Source organism: Pseudorasbora parva, chromosome 3 (assembly GCF_024679245.1).
Source record: "Pseudorasbora parva isolate DD20220531a chromosome 3, ASM2467924v1, whole genome shotgun sequence".
Lineage (NCBI taxonomy): Eukaryota > Metazoa > Chordata > Actinopteri > Cypriniformes > Gobionidae > Pseudorasbora > Pseudorasbora parva.
The window spans coordinates 42,133,745-42,157,607 of record NC_090174.1 but is presented as its reverse complement, the minus strand read 5'-3'; the positions used below and the strand labels follow the sequence as shown (position 1 = coordinate 42,157,607).

At 36.8% G+C, this 23,863-nt stretch overlaps 1 protein-coding gene across 1 annotated transcript in view; it reads left to right on the top strand.

The window, feature by feature from the left end:
* The window catches only part of loxl2b (lysyl oxidase-like 2b), a 38,913-nt gene extending 36,972 nt beyond the window's left edge, over positions 1-1,941 (top strand). Inside the window, exon 14 of the mRNA XM_067438930.1 lies at positions 90-1,941. Coding sequence (XP_067295031.1) covers positions 90-160 — 71 coding nt within the window. The 3' untranslated portion in view covers positions 161-1,941. The remainder of the gene's footprint in view (positions 1-89) is intronic.
* Positions 1,942-23,863: the final 21,922 nt, after the last annotated feature.

The window sequence follows — 23,863 nt, the reverse complement described above, 5'->3', positions numbered from 1 at the left end:
TATCCATAATTGCTTAAAATGTCATACTTAGAATGAATATGCATTGAACCCTTTAGAGTGAACGTCACTGTGCTTTTGTCTCTTGTAAGGGGGCTCCTTCAGTGCTGAGGCAGAAGACACTTTCCCTGGCCTGATCAACAACCAGGTGACCCATCGGTAAAAAAGTGGTGATAAAGAACATCTCGAAACCCCGGCCAACCAGTGAGATTAACAAGAGCCCTGAACCACTACACCTCTCTAGAGGACCTTTCATCTCTCAGTAGTAATTCCATGGTACTCGTTCAACTCAGCTCAGTGTCACCACAGTCCTCTACTGTATTAAAGGACTGAACATCACTTTTTCAATCGAAAACTCGGTTCGAGGCAGGAACTGACTCTGAAGACAGCCCTTTGGCTGAGATTAACAGACTGAAAAGCTGTTTATTTCCCTCAGCCCGCTGAGCCAGTAGCAATTCTGAAACCTCATTCTTTCTTTGTTTGCTGCTGGTGTTGAAGATGAAACCGTGGATAACTCTCAAGTGAGCTCACTTCAGACATGAAAGGAACTCTGGTGCACTTTTTTACTTTATTTTTCAATTTGACAGGATATGTGGTTTAGGTCTTTTTGTAAGCGTTTTGATAAGGAAAAGTTTCCTCAGATGAGTCTTCTGAAAGAATATTACATAAATCTACAAAAAAAATAAAAGCCTGAAGAGACCATTTCCTTTCCTTTTTAGTGACATGCATTTGGCATTTTGAAAACCAAGCGGATTACTTCTGCTTATAGATATTATTGGTTATTATTTAAGAGTTTGTAGAGGAAACAACTGATACATTAGAAATGGAGATATGATGAGCCCCATTTTATGTCAGTATTATCAGATATGATATGTTGTTGCATTGTTAATTGTAATCATGTAAGAATACTTTAAATATTGCCAGTAGCCTTAAGCCTTCAAATTCAGAACAGAAGTTCATAAACACTGGCATCCCAGGAGCAAATGACCCTGTCTAAACATTTCAATCTGTTTTGTCCCCACCCCACCTCCCTGTTCTTTTCATTATTTTAAATTGACTAACAGTCAGTTTTTGTGCACAGTCATTATGAATTATTTATGCCCTCTATTCTCTAACACTTATGAAGCTGACTGAAAACATCACAAGCATTCTGATCCTTTCCGAGCATTCATACAAGAGTATTCATAGTATTTCATCATACAAGTTTAAAATAATTTATTTTAAGACAGGGATTTCAAATGCTATTTCATAATTTCTTTTTCAATGTGGAATGTCTTACATTTGTTGTCTGTCGATGGTGCTAACAGTGTTATCCTCTGTTTTTTGAGGAACCATATCATCTACTTTTATATTATGCTTACTTGAATGGATGTAAAAATCATGGATGAATGCGATGTAGCTTAATAAACATGCAGTATTTGGCAAAGAAAAACAATATGTAGTATACCTACAGTTAGGCCAATTCATTTTTCTAGTTTTACGGGAGTCATTCTATCCTTTCCTCCTCATTGCTCCCTCTTGTGGTGTTTTCCAAGGTAGCAAACACAGATGCAATCTTCACTTCATCCACTAAAGTGCACTCTAGTAACTAAATAAAAATAAGATAGACTTCAGCTTCTTTTTGCATAGTATTCATTATGTACACTGACTGTAGCTATATAATGTTTAGATCATTTCACAATTGCATACTATATAATGTTTTACATTGGCAATTTTTAACTAGTAGGCACTAGACAGCATACAACGTATATTACATATGCACATATATTAATTTACAGCCGATAATGTAGTTTATTATTTTGATTGATATCTGCTGATATTGATAGTTTGATTAGATTATTGGTAGTTTATTGATAGTTTGGAGGAGAAAAATAATCTCCATAAATAACAACAATTTTTGTTCCCAAATCTTTTTTAAGGTTTGTGTTTGTTCAGCCAGGAAAGTTTTCTTAACAGAAATGGAACGAAATAAAATGTCACTGTAACGTTCTAAATTTATTGTTCTCTTAACGTTATTTTAACGTTCCCTGAGCGTTCCCCTAACCTCTTCACCCAGATATCATGACCCCGGTGTACATCTATAATCATCAAAGACTTTATATACAGTCTACAGTCTTAAATCATATAGTCTTAAATGGACTATCATCCAGCACAACCATGACCCACAGTATAAGTGGTATGGTATTATACAAACCATATCTTGTTTTTATTTATTGTTTAATTGATAAAATAACCTGAGCACATTAACCATCAAATGGAAGATTAAATTAGATAAAATGTGTCCATTAATATTTAAGATTTTTATATATTTAACAGGGTATGGCCGATAGTGAAAATAATAGCTTTATCAACGATACCGATCTTTACTAGCTATAGTATGCAGTGCGGTAGTAGGCTGTTTCATTTGGAACAACAGAACTCTTTGTAAATTGAAGACTTGTGTCTTTACATGGCTACCATAACATTCCAAACAGAGTATATGTGAAGACTATTGTAGTCTACTTATTAAAGCATTCAGTAGATTTCTAAACAGGGCTGTCGGTCTTCAAGATTAATTACATATTGAAGGTGTCATGAACTGGCTTTTAAGTCAACTTATGATGTTTTCATGGTTTTTACATTTAAAAACATCATAATGAATAAGTAATAGGCTATTTTCTACCTTGGTTTTGAGACTTTCTCCTGCACACCCTGTTTTGATGCACTGAAGACTTGGAAGTAAACGCCTACAGCTAGGATTGGAGAAGATTCCCATATTTAATGAGCTTTAGCTCATGAGAAAACTGCAACTGGAATAAATTGCCCACAAAGGACGCAAAACGTCTTTATCAAACAAACACAATAATTTATATCTCATCCACCCATGATTGATTAGAATGTTTTTTTTCTTTTATTACTTGGCTGGCCTGCACAATCAGTGGATATAAGCGCAAACCATGCATCACACAAACACACGTACTTTGCAGAGAACATGATTTTCCGCAATTGTATTTTTTCAACGATGCACATCAAGAAAGAAATGTTATTTCGCTATTTAAGATAGCCCGTCGGCAGGCTGAGCTTACGTTTTGGTAACCCATCTGGAAAACACAGCCCTGGGACGTTGGGCTTTGTGAGCCCTGGCCCATTTATACCAGAGTCTGATCCTGAATCGCAATCAACCGACAACACTACAAATAAAGGAGGTATGTTCAGTTAACATAATAAAACAATAGATCTCAAACGATAACAATGCACATAGAACATTTTTTACTGACATTAGTGTGTTGCTTCATTCATTCATGTAATCTCATCCTGTCTGCAAATCCAGTCTCTTGTTTACAAAGGAATCCGTGATCAGACATGAAGGAACAAACACGTAATGTCTTCCCCACGTGAGCTGGATATTCCTTAAAAATAAAGTTCATCCATGCATTCATCATATATTGGAATCCAAATGAAGTTTATGCTGTATGTTTATTGCTTAGAAGTTCGATCCGGTTTAGCTCTATGTAGGCCTGTCATGACAGTGGTGCGAGTCGGTGGGCGGGGCTACAGAACCCGGCGCTGTTCATCTTATGTTGTCAAGGGGAAGTTGATTTCTCAATTCATGACCCCTTTATTAACATGTTTTTACAACAACAACAAAAATCACACATAACTCAGGATTAGTTTATACATCAGTAATCTTGTGTCAGTGAATCTGAGGTTATTTCTTTTCTGCTAGGTTTAAAATTCTTGTAATGATGATGGCTAGTTTTGAGATTGAAGTTCATCTTATTCATTGCTGCAGGACATGTGGGAACAGAGCCATTTCCTCTCGATGACAGATCATTTATTTTCCTAGATTTTCCTTTTTGGAAATAAGAATGGTCACTGTTCAAACTGGTTAAACCTTGGCTGTTGAATTTACAAAGACCAACCACAGAATATGAAAACATGGGGCTTATGTTCATAAACAACAGTGAATGAGGTAAATGTATTAATTAGCCGACTGAATTCCATTTCCAGGACCATGGAGACTGACAGCAGACTTTTACCCTCAAACTCATATGCACATTCTCTGGAACCAGTCAATAATACACAGTCAGTTATTTTTTATTACTTTTAAGACTCTTAGGCAATATTTGTAAGAACACAACCAGAGAATAACATAATAAAAGAAGAAAACTAAAATGTTTTCCTTAATTTAAAACCTGAAAAGTTTTAAATATCTATTAACGTATCTATTCTATTTACATAAGTATTACTATTTTGGAATAAATGCGCTTTATAATGTGTCCACTATGGTTTCAGAAACCACTATAATAATAAGAATAACATTATTTGGGAAAATTAGAATAATGCCATGGGGGAATGATTCTGACAGCTGGTTTGTTTGCTGTCGGATTCTGTTCCCCCCATGTTTCTTACACAGTGTGGCTCTAATATTTATCAAACTGATGCTGGTTAGCTGGTGGCGATTGCCTTGTGGGCAGACGCCAACATATAGCACCATATAGTTTGTCATATTTTTCCTGATCCTGTCCCCCTTTCTCTCCCACTTTGCTTCCTCAGAATAATCCGGATTCATCATCGCTGTAACAAGTGTAACAGCAAAAGGTGCGTTCATTCCATGTCGGAATTTTCGGGTTTCAACTTGCAAAAAGACATCCTCAACTCATTATTACTGCTTGTAAGATGGGAATTTTGTGAGAGCTCCTCAGTACCACACAACAACTGTACCACCTGACTGCTACAGATTCATTTAGGAGTTGTTTAGGAGTGTTGTCATTAGTGTTCTACTACCCGAGACCGGTCTTAAGACCATGTTTTGATAGTCTTGCTCTTGTCTGTTTTAGCAAATGTGAGCATGACTGCAAGCATAATATTGCTTAACAAACATTTAATAATTGATTAAACATTATCCTCAACATTATTTATGCATTTGTAATTTAATTTAGATGCATCTTCGGTATCACCTCTGTACCGCAAAGATAAAATTTTTGTTAATGATTTTGTTTGATTGGTAACAGCTCTATATATTGTATTCTTTATTTTTATTATAAGTCATTTATTATACGTTCTAAGTAGTTTATCAGGCTGTAATGTGGATCTCTATGAATTTAAGGAGTGCTGGTTTGGTTTTGACTCTATCTTGTCCTGCCTTGGTCTTGTCTTGGTCTCGACACACATTGATCTTGGTCTTGGACTCTCGGATTAGGTGGCCTTGACTAGTTGCCAACACTACACAACACAACACTAGAAATGCAAAATTCCGAGGACAGCTCAGAATAGAACATTATGGGTTATCTTGAGACTATGGTAATTATGACATGGCATGAATGCTGCAAAAGTTATATGTATATTGCATACTCACCTGGATTGAATCCAGAGGAAATTTTGTTAGAGATTTTTTTCCCTGGGCACATAAACATTAACATTATTATTGAAGCATTATACAATATTATTTATGAATAGGGCTCACAGTTCCCAGCAACAACAACAAAACAAAAAAACTACGGTGCCAAGATGTAAGGTTATAACCAGTGGTTCCATCTGCGTTGTGAAACCTCATAGCCTGATGCTGTTGCCACAGAAAGCTTTAGTGTTATCTGATGAGGGGATGTATTTGTTTTGAATTTGCACCAAACATAGAGATTTGCTATCAAGCCATGGATTTAAATTTTAGCCTCACTAGACCACCAAAAACTCTTTCCAAAAGGTTTCATGTTTTGTCTTGGAATCTAGAAAACTTTAGACATGATTTAATGTTTGCTTCTCTTTCTACTAAATCTGGCAGGCTGAAGAAATGCATATGTCTGGGCAGTTTCTCCCACTCCAGACAAAAAGCTCTAAAAATTTCAGTGTTACCTGTGACTTTCTGCCAGTTATTCTTGTCCAATTGCTCATTTTGATGATATTGGATGTAATTTTTGTCTTTTATTTTTGACTGTACAGTGGATCCAGGAACATTTTAAACATTTGTTCCCAAACTTTTTTATTTCTACAAAAAGGGGGTGGGGTGTGTGTGTGTGTGTGTGTGTGTGGGGTGAGGGGGGGGGGGGGGGGTGACACACGCATACAGTTTTAATCAATCTCATGTCAATCTTGAGTACCTATAGAGTAGTATTGCATTCTTCATATCTCCAAAAAGTCTTTAGTTTTATTACATTTATAAAAGAAATATAGGCTGTACCGAGTCTTTCCAGAAAAAAAAGAGCGGCTGGAGGCGTATCGTGTGGGCGGAGCTAAAGAATGACAAGCGCACAGCTACTGTAGGAGAGCTTTAAGCGTGGAAAAGAAAACATTACCCTAAATAAACCATGGCTATCAATCAGATTCAAATAATAGATATACGATCCAGAATCGGATCCGGATGCTAAAATAAATTGAACAGGAGAAGCAACAGCAGCAGGACGTCCGTCTCTGTGGTAACGTTACTGTATTTAGTGGATTGTCAACATTTGCGTTTGTTTACTTGTGGATTGTGAGGACATGATTTGGTTTATGGACTATTGTATGTGACTAAACCTTAGGAATCGCAAGCAAAACGGTTTTGCACGTCACTAACGTTACTAGTTACATAGAAAAACAATGGAGTAGCGCATTTGAATGTGCTTTGTGTGAACATTAACATTAACTAAGTTTAACATTATGTTTGTGGTGCAATAAACAAACAGACACATATTTGGTCAGCTAAACAAATGTATTTAAACACATACATCGCATGCTTCATTGATAAATTAACTATACGATCGTGTTGTTTACTGATGTTTACTCACGCGACGATATCCAACTACACAGACATTTGAAGCAGTTTTACTCACAGCCTGCTTCCAAAGCACGATCGTGAACCTTTATCGTCACCGCTCCATCAAAAACACACTTCTTTGGTGACGTTGTTGGTTTGATGAAGTCCTGAGACAGTGAGTGCAGCGTTTATGAGCGGCATGCATTTGCTCTCTTGCTGACTCGCTCTGATCCAGTCGCTCTCGCGCGTGCGCACCCTTCCGGGAGAAGAGCCTGTATGGCCCATACAAGGACATTTCAACCCGTTGACGTCAAGTCGACCCATACTTGAAAAAACTCTCAGAAACTTGTGAGAAACCGAGTATTTTTGACACCGAAATACTCCACCAAACGTCCAACTTAGTTTTTGAAACTTTGTCTATGTTTAGGATGGGAATCCAAGTCTTTAACAGTGTAAAAAGCTCAGTATGCATGAAACAGCATTTCACCCCCCCCCCCCCCCCCCTTTAACATAAGTGTTTTAGTAAAATAATTGGCCATTTCACTTGCTCAGTTTCTCATCTGGATACTGTTTGCTTATTTTCTACACACTGCATGCTGAAAAATGGGAATTATTGTTGCATGCAGTCTGAAGAGTAAAATTGTGTTAAATAACAGTTGATAAAATAAGAACACCAGTCTCTTACAGAGCTGAATTAAATCCAGTCAGAAAAAATTGCAAGCCAACTTGAGAGCGGAGAGATGATGGCCAGACTGTGAATCAATATTAGTTTTGATGAAGTGTCAAGCTCAAGGATTTCGTCTCTATAGGGAGATAAAAATAAAAAAACAGAGCATGCGAAACTTGGAATTTGGGCAGTGTAAGTGGCCAGAATTTGTCAAAGTTATGAGTCTAAAATCCTCTCAATGCATTCGGTATGAAGAAGAACATATCTGTGTTCTCACTTAGAAAAGAACATTTGTTCTTTTCGTCTTCTCTTTTGGAACCTGTGAGATGATATGTTCAAATGTATTTTTATGAAATACTAATTTAATCGAATATAGAATTAATTGGCTGTTTGAGTATAAACATTTTCATTATCAGTCATTATAGAACAGCAATTGATTCTTTGAAGATAAATCAATTTTCTGAATATGTTAGACTGTGAGATGTTTATTATATTATATTATATTATATTATATTATATTATATTATATTATATTATATTATATTATATTATATTATATTATATTATATTATCAATCATATCATATCATATATCATATCATATCATATATCAATCACATTATATCATATTATTATATTATATTATTATAGATATTAGGCAGCCTCAGAGTACATCATAAACAACACTAAATAGACAACATAAAACAAACCCCATCATTAAAACAAGTCATTAAAACAGTCAATCAATTTGATGTTTGACATATCTCTAGGCTTCATTTTCTGTCCTCATTGAACTGTAACACAGACCGATGTATAATTAATGGTAAGTTAATGTTAAATAATAAAAAATAAAAAATATAATAGGAGTCTAAATGAAAAGGCAATGATAGATAGTGATTTTAGTAGACTACAACATAGATTATAGCACAGTGTGTAAGGCAGGATAGTGTAGTGTTGCATAACATAGCAAGCAGACTTTATAAGATTAATTATGTCTCAACTAAAGAAGACTTTCAGAAGTTCAGGCAGACTTCACTGTTACTTGGATGACTGATTTCCTGATAAAGAAACCATTCTGCCTAATCCTAGACAATTTTTACTAACTATGGTTTACAAAATGTCTCAGTTGAGCATTTGCCTTATTAGATGATGACAGACAAATTGGGAGAAAAATAAACAGCAGGCCATTCTGAAATCAACTTGAAATAACAGTGTGCGATTATAAAGTAGCTTGTTACACAATATCAGGCATTGTTTAGAGAAGATAAAAACATGCTAGAACTTTATCCTCATCTAATTCAAACACAGAGTCTTAGTTTTTTTAAAAAGTAGAAAAACAGATGATTGTCACTGATTGGAATGACACCTTAAAATAAAGTGTAACCTTTTCTATATACATTTGTATAGCAGAATTTCAATTAGTTTTTTTTGTTTGTTTTGTTTTTCAGGAAATAGTTTTCCCTGAAAGTTAGTAATTGTAATTGTTGTCAAATGTTAAAGACCTCTCTCAGACTGGATGTATTCTTGATTCATTGTGCATCATGAATCTTTTTCTAAGCTTGAAAAAGCAAAAGAACAATCGGGATAGATCTTAATGGCCGCTCAAGAGTAGGTTTTACTGTGCTATACGATTGTGTTGTCCCAGTATAAATCAAGGCTGTGGGCTGCACTGGTCAGTCAGTGAAGATCTATGCCGTTTCCATGAAAGAGCATTAATAAAGGCTGAGCAATAAAACCAGCCATTAAGCTGCATGCCATCTAAATGGCCACCCAAAATTATACTTGTTAGAGTTCTGTCTGATCCTGGCTGCTTAACTAGAGAAGGAATGCACAGATGACAAAGAAGCCCTGAGAGACGCTTCTTATACTGTCTCACTAGTTTACAGTGAGCAGACCCATATTCATAGGACAGGGAGGATGCCAAAGTAGGCCTGCATTCTAGTCTTATGACACAGCTCTCTATACTTGACTATGATTGGTCACTCCTAGCAGCCGTCTGATATTTCCCTGTTGTAAAAGTGCAAAGCTGTAATATCAGCTGTATATAAAAATTGATCAGTACGCTATTCCAAGTGCCTGAAACCATGTACCACAGTGACAGTACGGACTTGTTTCAAGAAACTGGCACCATCTTGCCTTTCATTTATTGATTGTATTAACCTCAAAAGACCAGTCTTGTTATTACTGACCATTTTGTACGGGTTAATTTTTTTTCTTAGTCAAAGCTTTAAGATAATATACTATGTATTTATTTATTTGGTGAGTAGTATAATCTATAGTTACATGACTTTGAGAGGAATTTTACTTAAAGATGCACTGTAACAGCATTTTTGACTTAGCGCTTTTCATTATTGTTATTATTGTTGTTAATTCAATTTGGATACAGATCAAGATAACTGAGCAATACAGCCAGCAAATGTAGAATCCAGTCTGAAATGAGTGGATAACATTCCTTAGAGCAATGAATGGATTGCAAAGGGAACTTGCTTTCATTTCATGTCAGCAGGTCAGTGATGTGCCAATGGAACACACAGAGACAAGTACAAGTATTCAACATTTCACCAAACTCTTCCACCACAGCTCTTGCTGGAATTAAAGAGAAGGATATTACTGTTGTCCCGATATGCCCCCCTTCAGAAGCAGTTTAATTAAATTTGTCAGAGTATAAAATGACTTGTGTGTTTTTGGAATTGGAGCCATGTAACTGAAATGCAGTCTAGAATTTTAAGTAGGCCGCTTTAATGTGAGCAAAAAGTAAAAAGTGAATCAGCTATTTTTAGTTAATTTTCAGAAATTTTCCCCTAGAGTAGAGGTCAAGCTACAGTTTGCAATACAAACTAAAGGTGAGCATGAAATATTCTGGCAAAACATAAATATGGAATAAATGGTAGATAATTTAACAAGTAGTTGATTTTATCAAGGGATGTGACAGATCTACACTGTAAAAAAAAAAGTCACGGCTGGAAATTTTGAAGTACAATCGAATTGGATGTTTAAGCTATTTCAACTTAGATTATGTTAAACTGACTTAAAAAATGAGTTGCATTTTGTATAACTTGAGAGTTTAACATTTCTTAACTCATTTTGATGAGTTAAAACAATGTAAAAACACATGTTGTCATAACTTATTGAACATATTTTTTTACAGTGGACTGAAGCCGTCAGTACCTTATCTCTGCTACAGATGGCAGTAAGTGCTATGTAAATGTATGAAAAATATGCAAAATGGAAACAGTGGCAGTAATGTATATCTTAAAGATAAAATCAAAATTGGTTAAAGAAAATGTGATTTAAACTGATTTTATTACAATGTGACTCACATTTTATTTGTAGCATATGTGCAATTCCACGTCAGATTTCCAGCATCCATTTACATACCAAAACCCACCCATTCCATTAGCTGACTTGCTAATGGTGAGACCATGACAGAAAATTGCATCACGTTTGAGCTTAGATTAACTCATATCATGAATGACAAGTAATGTCTGTTGTTCTGGAAAATGATCAAAATATCTGTTCTCAGATCTGGGTAACTCAGGCAGAAAACTTCCTGTTACACGACAGTAACACTTTAAACTGGTAGCTAAATAAAAACACAAAAACAACAGGCAACAGATGTGGTGAATCTGAGGCACAGAAAAAAGCTTCCTTTATCCGTACCAGGATTTAGTCCAAAATGCAAAATACAAGAAACGTTTAAAAACAGAAAATAGTTGTGACACAAGCTCTTTAGTTCTTTTCTAACGTGAGTCTGAAAATGAGAACTGCGGAGGGCAGTCCGCTTCACATAAAGCTGAATACTGAGTAGTGCTTAACTTTAAAAGTTCAAAATCATGTTTAGGGTATCATCTAGAGCTGCTTAAAAGGGAACGTCGTCAACTTTCAATGCAGGGCCATATAATGGTCTGGACCCAAAGAGAGTACAATCTCAATCCATCTCATCCGGCTGTGTGTGCAACTAATGTGCAACCTTGGAGCGCTCCCTGCCCAGCCTTTTTCACACTTGAATAAGCCATACATAGTCAGGCATTAAACTTGCCATCGAACTGTTTATAGATGACATCATTCAGAATGAGTATAGATAGATTTTTAGACAAGGGTTACCCTGGTTTTTGGCTGCTGACCCGTTGCCTTGTAGATGTGCCAGCTGGTTTCTTTTAAAATGCCATTTATAACTGTGAGACTAATAAATATGGACACACAACTGGAACACATTTTCACTTTTATTTACCAGAATATAAACCCAAAGTCTGTTTTGCGTTCTGGAGGATTTCAGTGTCTTCCTCGCTTCCAAACTTGTGTTTTGATAAATTGTTTTAAGCTGCATCTTTTGATGTATTTGATGTATTTGAAACGTGTTAACACCGAAAGCACGCCGTCCAGTGGTAACAGAAATAATATTCAATAAAACATATTTTTTTGCAACCGCACAGTACTTGGCACAAAAAACTATATAAAGAAAGTAATAACATCTGTTTGACAAATCCTGAATTTAGCTAGTCTCAAACATTGGTTTGTAACTAATGAGCCCTTGTTTTTGCAACACATGGAAGGCTACTAGAAAATGTGCCCTAAACACATTAATTGTACTTTTGCTAGTGAGCCACGTTGTTTTGTCAAGCTGGTAAGCATTAAAGAGAAGCAAAGTATGTTTATTAGCTGTTTAATATCCTGCTTAGAGTCTCTTTTATCATTCGGGTTACATTTGATTCCTTTTTAGTCATTACATTCCAGTTCAGCCCACTAGCTCCCTTTGCTCTCCGTGTCTCACGATCACATTTGAGGGTAACATTAAGTCTTGTTATTCTATCTTAAGCTGCGATAATGAACCTGTGGTTAAAATCTTGCCACTATCAAAAGTTACTTTTTGATTTATAAACACTTGTCCTTCAAACCATTTTTTTCTCTAATCTTTAATAGAAATGGGGTATGAATCGCACTTGTGTTAAGTAAGGTTTCCCGCCTTGTGGTAAAGCATGTGGCAAACTTGGAATAGTTATATGGTTTGCCTGTTTCTGATGACATTCATTGGCTCTGTGGGGTCATGTCTAGTTGTACCCAACAAGTGAATTTAATTTAAGTTGCATGTTTGAACCAGAGGTGAATTACTTCATGTTGCACTCATCTCTATAAAAGCTGTTAATCAAACAGTTATACTGTGAAATCTGACAGTTTTATTATACTCTCTCCCACACGTGTGCATGTGTGTAAACTGCTTGACAGAGTAGTATACCGTACTTGATTATATGTAAAACACTGCAAGCAAAGACCAGTGTGTAACACACCAAATGTGTAGGATAGTTTGTGTCCAGTTGCTGGAGAATTGTTAACAAGAACAGAAAAAAAATCAGATTTATTCAGATGATTCCAATGTTTGATTCCAAAACATCAAGGTGAGCATAAACAGGGAAATAGTCCCACAACGGCACTGTTAGAAACGTCAGGCTTTCACAGAACTTAACTGACCAGATACCAAAGTGTATCAGAGAATATCTGTCAGGGAGAACCTGGTGTGCTTGTGACACAATGCTGCAATTTAACAACTCATCATGCTGTTTTAAATATACACCATTCAGGCATAACACTATGACCACCTCCCTAATATTATGTTGGTCCTAATTTTGCTGCCAAAACAGCCCTGACCTGTCGAGGCATAGACTCCACTAGACCCCTGAAGGTGTGCTGTGGTATCTGGCACCAAGATGTTAGCAGCAGATCCTTTAAGTCGTGTAGGTTGTAAGGTGGGGCCCCCATGGTTCGGACTTGTTTGTTCAGCGCATCCCACATGCTCGATTGGATTGAGATCACAGGGAATTGGTGGCCAAGTCAATAACCTCAAGCTTGTTGTTATGCTCCTCCAACCGTTCCTGAACCATTTTTGTTTTGGTGGGGGGTATTATCCTGCTCAAAGAAGCCACAGCCACCAGGGTATACCGTTTCCATTAAAGGCTGTACATGGGCACCCTGTCTGATGGCCATACACAACAAACTGTGATGCACTGTGTATGCTGACACCTTAACCAGCATTAACTTCTTGAGCAATTTGAGCTCCAGTAGCTCGTCTGTTTGATCGGACCATACAGGCCAGCCTTCGCTCCCCACGTCCATCAATGAGCCTTGGCCGCCTATGACCCTGTCACCAGGGTCACCAATGTTCCTTCCTTTGGACCACTTTTGATAGATACTAACAACTGTTACCTCCATATATTTATTAAACCATTTATTTAAAAAAAATCTTTTGTAACATTATAATATTACACAGTCACTTTTGATCAATTTAATGCATCCGTTATTAATAGAAGTATTAATTTATCTTTTTATTTTACCTCAAATGTTTGAATGGTATCTTTGTTTCCAAATAATGTTAAGCAGCAAAAACTGTTTACAACATTGATAATAATAATAACAAATGTTTCTTGAGTAGCAACTCAGCATATTAGAATTCTGAAGGATCAGGTGACACTGAAGACTGGAGTAATGATGCGGAAAATACAGCTTTGCCATCACAGCAATAAATTACACTTTTAAATGTATTATAATAGAAAACAATGATCTTATACTGTAACACTTTTCCACAATATTACTGTTTTTACTGTATGTTTAATGTAGTAAATGCAGCCTTGGAGAGTCTAAGAGACTTTATTTTAAAAACTTTTTTAAATGCTTTGCAAATGACAAACAGTGATAGATTGCTGAGACTTTAATAGTGACTGTTTCCAGCATGCAGACTATTGAATGTGTCCTACAACATTCATGATTGACACAGTTGTTTGGTAACAGTGTGCTTTAGAAAATTCTGACTACTATCATTGTTAATCAAGTCTTTTTACCTGGGGTTAGGCTTTTCTCCCTTTCAGAAAACATTATCATCCATTTATTATTTGTTCTTCTCAAACGTTGCGGAAAAGAGGAAAAGGGCTGAAGGTGTTGACAATAAATTGCTTGCTCAATAATGGGTATGTTCCTCCTCCAAAACTAATAAATATTAAACAGTCAAAATTCAAAACATATTTTCTGTTCTCTGGATATGAATAATAAACACATAAGGGTTGTAGATATGTTCAGTGCAGTCATTTCAGTTGGAATATGCTGTGTTTAAACATTGCGGTATCTAGCAAAGAGACTGCGTGTCTCAGAGTGCGTTTATCACTCTATCTCAGCTGTAACACTATCTGTACCAGATATTTCTCTGGAATGTCTTTAAATTCCGTAAGGGCATTTCTTCTCCAAACAAGGGCAAAACAATTGTCTGCTTACTCATTGTCGAGACTTCTTCATCAGAGTCATACAAACTCAAGTCGATCAAGTCGTTTCATTTTTCATTAAGCATAAGCCTTTTTTAGGAAATATACACAGGCCTTTTACAAAAATATCTATTCTCTGTTCTGATGTATGATGGATTGATTACTTATAAGTAGTTGGGAAGAAGTACAGAACTATAATAATATAAATGATGACTGAGATAAAAACTGAAGTTTCATATCTAAAAATACAAACAAATTCAGACATGCTATATCACTCCATCTGATGTATAACTTTGGTAAGTAGTGTAAAAGGAATGTAGCATGTTTCCAAAGCCTTTAAATCTTCTGATTATGTTTACAGTAAGATTTGATCCCCAAAAATGGAAGGATGTGAATGACAAAAGAACCAAGACATTTTAACAAGCAGTACGGAGCAGACAAAAGGGAAAGAGTGATATCACACTCCTGATAGCTGAAGAGAAATCTCTGCACATGTGATTATATAAGAAAGACAGAAAGAAGCCAGAACTTTTCCGACTGCTCCATTCTGTGACTCACAGATGCCTGTTTTATTATCCTACCATTTTAATTCCAACTGAAATTTCTCTATAAATATTTTGTTTCAATTACCAGCATGTCAAGCTGTTCCTAGGCAAGCAAACAATCATGTTGTCTTTCATTCTCTTCTAATTACTTTCACTTGAAAACACTCATTTTGATATAAGCAAAGAAAATGGAATAACAAAAGAAAAGTGCTTTCCGTTTTTTCTTCTCAAGCTCAACTGCCTGGGTGACAAGTATATTTTTCTTGTGAAGCAATAACGAATATAATTTTGTCTCTTTAGAATTCCTTCATCAAGTGATCAAGTGAGATGAATGCAGCCGTCTGAAGATTTTTGAATTCCAGTACATGTTTAGACCGAAACAACAAGCAAAGCAACTCTCCTCAAAGGTTTAAATTATATATTTTGGCACAGATTGTGAATAGTGAATGTCCTAATGGTTTAAATGATGCAATCAACACATTTTGACATAAAAGGAAATGGAAGAACATTCATGCTTTTATTGTTGATAAAAGCATGAACGAGTTTCTCTAAGTCTTGCCTGGAGACAAAGCATCTAATTCTTGCAATATTTTTCAGATGATAGTATGCTGATTTAGTTATTGCTTTGACATAACAACTGAAACTCAGGTCTGACTCCAAAATCACTCCAAGATTCCTGACTTGATTTTTTGTTATTAGACCTTTAGCCTCAAGATATGCATTCACCTTGAGAATTTCAGTTCTGTCTTTGTATAACTGAAGATAGTTTTGGCACATCCACATGTTAACTTCCTTAATGCATTTGCACAGGGAGTCAATAGGGCTGTAGTCATTAGGTGATAGTGCTAAGAAGATCTGAGTGTCATCAGCATAGCTGTGGTAAGCAATTTTGTTATTTTTCAATATTTGGCTCAGTGGCAGCATAAACAGGTTGAATAGGAGTGGTGCAAGAATTGACCCTTGTGGGACTCCGCATGTCATGGATGTCCACTCAGACTTATGGTCACCTATACTCACATAATAACCTCTCCCTTCTAAGTATGAACTGAACCATTTGAGGACCATCCCAGAGAGCCCAATCCAGTTCTCCAGCCTGTCAAGAAGTATGTTGTGGAAGTAATAGAAGTAATAGTGTCAAATGCAGCACTGAGGTCAAGTAGTACCAGAATTGATGTTTTGCCTGCATCAGTATTTAAGCGAATATCATTTATAATCTTTATGAGCGCTGTCTCTGTGCTGTGATGCAGACGGAAACCAGATTGAAAGTTGTCAAATTGTCCATTCAAGCTAAATAATTTGTTCAACACAATTGAAAACAACTTTTTTTAATGATCTTGCCAGTGAAGGGGAGATTTGAGATGGGTCTGTAGTTGCTCAATATGGAGTTATCCAGATTTCTCTTTTTCAGGAGAGGCTTAACTATTGCAGTTTTAACAGAGTTTTTAGGAGATCTGCTTCTAAACAGTTAAACACACTTTTTTTTAAAAAGAAAAGGGGATTGTGTCATGAGAGCAGGTTGATGTTCTAAGGTGCTGTACCATTTCTTCTAAAATGTTACTGTCAATTGCTTCGAAATCAGACATAGTAATTTTCCGAGGTTTTGGTCTGATCTGACTGACTCCAGAGCAACTCAAGGATGTGCTGATCACCTTTCTGTTGTTATTGATTTTCTTGGAGAAGTAGGAAGCAAACTCACAGCATTTGATGTCTGAGAGCATTTCTCTGGGAATGTGACTTTGGGGTTTGTTAGTCTTTCAACAGTAGCAAAAAGAGTGTGCATGTTGTTTATGTGTACGTTTCTGTTTATAATATTTGAGAAGAGCAAGGGTATATACTGTCGCAAGTTAAGATTTAAGGGAAATAAAATGGAAGTATGGAAATCCACCTTAAAATTACCCAGGGGTAGAGCCCGTGTAGCATTCTTAAAGACCTCTTGGCATAAAGTGGGAAGGATTGAATATGGAGAGGTAGTGAACAGTGGAGGGGGTAGATGTGAAACCTGCCTAGACAAAGAGCCCTTTTTTCCAGGATCCAGACGACCCCCACTTTTGCCATTCATGATAAATAAATAAATAGGAACGGAGAAAGAAACCATATACACCCCCTGAAAAGCTCTAGGCTTGAGTGAGTGACAGACAATTGAAAAGACAAATTGTTACATTGTCTTTGGCCATGGATGGCAGGAGAGTTTCTGCAAAAAGGCAATTATGGGGTGATGTGAACTGTGAGGTCAAAGGTCAAACACTCTGTCTGACCCCAAATTTGAAGGCAGCGTGTAACTGACCTCTTGTCTCTCTCTGTACTCTCTCTCTCCCTTTCTCTGAGTTGCTCTCTCCTTCTCTTTGTTTGGGTTTTCCTTCGACATTTTTTCAGTGCCCCTTCCCTCAAAAGCTGACTAGCTTTCCCTTGCTGTTGAGAAGTGCTGACAAGGCATTTGTCCTGTAGTCACTCACCCATGTTTGATTTAATTGCTTTTCCAGTGCCTTGAAAAGCTCTCTTTGGAATAAACTCTCAGGGGCGAGAGAAATACATGAAATCACTGCCAAACATTTTATATCCTAACAGTTTTAGGTTCCCGTGTAGCCTATAGATTCAGAGACCAAGATTAAGTGCAATAATTGGACCGGTCTTGACCAGACAAGTCCGATTAGAACCACACTTAATGGCATCAAGTTGCCTATGGGCTGCCAAAACTCACATAATTTTGACAGTCAGTTGAGATGATGGGATGACCTACTGCACCGCCGGTGGAGGCAGCACTCCCATGGAGCTTGCGGCCTGGAAAACCTTTCCTTTTCCTGTCACATCCAGCCTGTCTCCTTAAGCAAGGAGCTGAATGCTGTTTTCTCTGGGAACTTTGCCACCAGGCAGGTGACCTTCTTGGCCCTCTTCCTGGCCTGAACTTCACTCTTAGCAACAGCTGGACCTATCATTAATCATACATCCACGCTGATATACCATACATGTAAGTCATAAATCAAAAGCAGATCTTGCATATGTATATATGAACTTTTTGAAACCGCTTCTTCTACCCAGCTACTATGTTTTAAGAATGATCTTGCTAATGGTTTTTGTCTTTAAAGACAAAAAAAAAACTGAATATTTAAACAGCTATTAGTCTGTCTGTCTGTCTATAGCCTAGAAATCTAGACGCACCCTAGTGGCAGCAAATCTAATCTGCCCGCGAGTGTCGTCTAGCAACTCTCAAAACCCTTCTGAGCTGTATTCGCCTAACTCTTGCCGGGCCAATCACATCGTGTATAGAGTCGGTGGGCGGGGCCATAATGACGACGGCCGAGTTGCGTTTGCGTGCTTCTAGTAAACACAGAAACTGGCGAACGGCGGCCTTTCGAATCAGCTTTGATCGCGACTCTGGAAGACTTGGAGTTAAGCTTTTAGAACAAAGAACGGCACTGAAGTCATTTTTAAAAAGGAAGATGTGTTCGGAGTTTAGCCGACCGGATACGGCAAATGTTTAATCTATCAACAAGCTCTGTTTCACCTTCGTTGCTCTGGTTGGTGTAGCGATATACTATCGCGTGCAGAGGGAGTCCGAAAGACAACCGTTTATCCCGCCCCTCGGATTGAGCCCTGTCTATGGTGAGTTTCCAGACCAAACATCTTGATGTGGGTCTGGCTTGTCAGGCTAGTCTGTCTATCTATCTATCTGAAATTTTAAGTTGATTATTTCAATATTTATTCTCAGTTCTATATGCAAAGCATGCTGGGCACTTAAAATCCATTGCCCAAGTTTTTTATTTGTATTGTAACAATTTGAAGTGAAGATTATGTCAACAGAACTAGTCAAAATAATGTTTGAAACGTATAACCAATATAATTAAATCAATATATTGATTTAGAATTTGCAAACATGCATTTATTATTCCCTGAATTTCGAGTGTTCCTGTTATGTTTGAAGTCATGGAGGTTTTTAAAACAAAAATGATCAAAATAATATGTAGTAATGTTTAAAGAATGTTACTCTAACAAAGTGTCATTAATTCTATCTAGTTATCATTTTAATAAATAATCAAGCTTGATACTGTTGAAAGAATGATTCTGTGATAATGCTTGTAACTTCAGAATGTTCCTTGTTAGGGATATAGATATGATGTATAAAAATATTATACATGTGCCATAACACAAAGCCATCTTGCAGTAAACAGGGGAAAGACTTGTGGGTAAAATGTGGAGGTTCTGGAAGGACAGATTATTCAGTGGTTGGAATAACTAAATGCAACACACCATGCCTTCCTCGTTAAAATGCAATGAGTTCCTGATGAGACCACATTAAGGCTGCTTTGTGAAAAAAAGAAATGCATAGAGCTGGACACATTCCCATTTTGTTTACAAATGGTCACCAGCGAGGTGTTGCTCTCAGTGCCAATGACTTAAAAAGTGTTGTAAAAAAAAAAAAAAAAAAAGTTCAGTTCATTCTGTTCATTGGACAACATACATTGGACAACAAACAACTGCTGTGTACTGGCCACATAAACAGCCTTATCTGCAATAATCAGCAAGCCACTAAATCTTAGGGTCATCAACATCATAATTCCTTTAATTAAAGGCACTCATTTCACAGCACATCTCCGCTGTTTAAAGAATTATTCCACTGAAGTTAGCAGTGAAAGATTTGTTGTAATTTACTTGTTAATAGTCTCAGGCAAACAGTGATTCACAGTTAAATGAACTGAAATGACAGTTAATATGTCTGGCACACATTTTAGCTAGCATGGCTGTGAAATGCTGTTTATGTGAGGGTTATATGTGCTGATGTTAAACAGGGTGTCCCAAGAGCCCTGTTTAGCATCATGTCGAGTAGCGTGCAGCAGAAAGATGAGGGCCCCGAGGCTGCAGTGCTGGACAAATGTCTCTGCCCATGCATGAAGTCACAGAGACACCACAACACATGTTTCTATGTCTGGTGAATGTCATGCATCAGCTGACCTAATTCCTTCTACTTTAGTCGTACTTTGTGCTGGAGGTCCCAGAGCCATGGGTGAAAAACTATTGTGGTTTTGACTTGTTAGCCTTATAATTATGCTGTTTAATTTACAGATCATAATGATTATTTACATGTTTGTTTTTGAAAACTTGCAGCACTATATGTACATGTAATATATCAAAACAGATTTTTGAAAGAAATAAAATTGTGTGTGTGAGGGTGTCCTTTTTTCTATCTTTTTTTTTTTTTTAACACATATGGTCTTTTAAAGGGTTGCCCCATTTATATGGAATTAAACAAAAACAATCCTTCAGGAATATTGAAGCACTTACACTGAAGAAGGAAATAAAACAACAAACCAGCCTAAATTTGATTTACAGATAAAAATATGTTTCAGCTGTAAAATACAGAAGAGGAAAAAGGGTTCTTTGGTGGCATGAGGTTCCTGTAATTATAAACAGATGGATGTCAAAACGGCTCTGAGCTCCAGCATTCCCTTCCAGTCGCAAAATCGTTCACCATATTTATTAAGATGTTCTGACATGGATTTGGTGAAGACTCAGTTTGAAGTGTTCCCCTCTGGAACGAAAAACCTTTTCGATATGACTGCCTCCTGTGATTTAGAGATGTAGGCTAATAACCCTCCTCCCTTTTTATGATAAGCCTATTTATTTAGCTATTCCTAACTGTTTTAAATGGTTGAACTGTTTAATTCTTGTTGTAAAATGTTCCCTTTATTAAAAAAAAATACAATCCATTTTCTGAAAGCTACTGTTGTAAGAGGGATCTACAAACAGATATCCAAAATCATAATACACTCACAAGGCTCGCAATTGGTTTAGAATATTAAATGCAGCTCTCCTCCATTTGGCTCATATTTGAAAAATGGCATAAATGGTTTAATGCATGCTGTCGTATTGTGATTATAAACAGACATTAAAATGAGAACTAGGCCACAGACCTGGGCTGAAATACTCTAACACACGCTGGTAAGTGTGTGTGTGAGGTTAGGTAATGATATCATTGCTGTGCAAAAAAGTGGGGTTGGTAGACTATAGACTAGAGTGGTTATCACTTATCCTTTGCAATGCTACTACCGTCATGGGATAGGCTCCTAAATGGTCTTTCAGAGGCAAAGGGATTTTCTCTGCTTTCCTTGGCTTTGAGCTGTGAAAGAAAAGTAACAGCATGTTTGTTTTACTGCTCTTCACTTTTTCCTCTTTTCTCAGTGCAAATCAATCTGTCATTCCTGCCGGCGGCTAGAGAGAACATTGTGAATGTCTAAGAGTCCATCTTTTTCTTTTTGGCAAACTTTCTGAAGGCCTGCGGTGCAGCATGGTGGATATATTGTCTCTTTATCCCGAGAAGCCCTGGAGATGTTATGGTGGTCTACAAAATAAAGGATTGAATTGCTATGCCCAATTAAATTGGAATATTTTAAATATTGTCTCCTGCTAAGATCAACTTGAAATTCATCACCCAAATCAGCTTTAGGGTGCTTCACATTCAAGGTTTTAATGAGCATGAACGTTCAACTGTCATACTTTCCCTTTCACTGTACTTTTTCCTACTCCCACATAGCTCCCACATAAACTAGTTGTTTGTTTATAAACAAAATGGTTGCTATGATCCACCTTGGCAATCAATGTGACAGACAGACTTGGCTATAATTAATTTGTAATTTGGGTCTAGTTTAAACCATAATATTAAAGATTTACAGAGCAGCCAACCCCCAAAAGGCACAAGGATGACACTCTGCTTCATCTCATTTATAGTGTCTTGACAAGCCTTAACAAAGACACAAATTAAGCAACCGATTCAAGTCCAGCTGAGTCTTGAGAGAAGAGCAATAAACCAGAATCGGGTTCTCTCCGATAAAGCAGTCTACTTTCTCCCTTCTGAGTGATTATGGAGTGTGAACATGTTTTATAACTTGACATGTGACCTGTAAAGAGTATCTCTTAGCCTAAATCAACAGGAGTGTAAGAAAGGGAACGACTGTTTCCTTCTCTCTCTCTCTCCCTCTCTGTTTCCTCATCCCAACATAAAAGTTCAAGCTATCTGTAAATGTTAGTCATTGGCTTTGCAACACATGCAGACAAGCAATCACAGGTCGGTGTAAAATGTGGAAATGCGGTATACAGTCTTGTGAATTCCACAGGAGGGGTCAGGACAACATTATTTTAAATGAGGATACTCTTCAATAGGATAAGTCGTGAGCAAATGAAATGGCATGCCTATTTCCAATTTAACAGAGCATATAGGCTACTTTGAAATTCACTTTAATTAGTACTACTGATGCGATTTGTTGAGTAACTTAATTAAAAATACTTAATTTTTCACACATGGGTGTGGAACTGTCCAGCGGGAGACAAAGACCTCCCATTATGCATCATCACATTCCTGCATTTAGCTATCTATTCTCCTTTAAATCAGGAAAAGTTGCTGTTTAGGTGCTGCAGTTAGTATAAGATTAGACCTTTCGTGTACCCGCATGCGCATTTGCTGATAATAATCTCCATTGTGGCTGAGGAAACCACTTTGCATAAGGTCCAATGGTCACTCAATACAACTACCACGGTTTTGCTTTGTTAGTTTAAATGTTATGTTAAGAGGCCTACTGTTGGGTCACTTTTCCACTCACAGCCATTCAATTAGCATTCATGCAGGCATCTCTCAGTGTGATATTAGCTTGATCAAGTCCTTTTCCCTCAATACCAGAGGCTATGCAAACAGAAAAGGCATTCATTTATTCAGCTTAAGAGACTCTGTATACTCCCAGGCCGACCAGCCAGCCAGCCAGCCAAGAAATTCTCTGGAAAGGTGCTGGCTGAAAAATGCTTCAGTCGAGGGCTGTTGAGGGATTCACGGTTTTCCTTGCGATAAGCTAGCACTCCCTTTTTCTGACACTATTGCTTTTTTAGCCCCATATCTTTAAGATATGTTCACCCTGATGTAGACCATGTCATGTTGTTTAGTTTAGCATAGATGAAATGCAATCTCAGCTGACGTATGTTTAACCAAATTCATAGAAACATATGGTCTTTCATGATAGAAGACCTTATGCATAAGTGTGTTTGTGGAAATGTGTGTCGTATAAATTAAGGTCTCTAAAAGCCTATTGTGATATGGGTAAACAGAACCACGTCAAAAAATATTCAAACACATGGAGCATGGTACACATCATCATATTTCTCATTTGAGCAAACTATTATAAACAGCTATTTATTATATGTATCTTAATCTATAAAGCTTGTAGCTTAGTTGTAGCCTGAAGTAAATAAATGAGTCAGCATATTTAATCAAATTTATTAATTTTACTTGATAAATTTATTAAATTTTTACTTGATTGCAGAAGTATAAAGTTTGTTATGACAAAACAACATTTTTTTTAAAATCTTCAAAGTAATGTCTGTAATTGGAAACTACTGAACCACATGAAAATTAACCATGTAAAGCCTAAAATAACAAAAAGAAAAAAGAAAAGAAAAAAAAAACACTAAATTTAAATGGAAACGTTTTTTAACCTTTAAACTAAATTGTAGGGGGAAAAGGGGTGGGGGAAGAATGATATAGTGAGAAGAAACGCTCGAGGAAGGAAAGAGGACTAAACTGAGCAAAAATGCAATTTGGGGGTGCCATATGACCAAAAAGATATGACCAGATGATATAGGTCTGGTTTCACAGACAGACTTAGGTCTTAGTTTAATTAGGACATCTATAAGTTATAATAATAAGGACACATTTTATATCT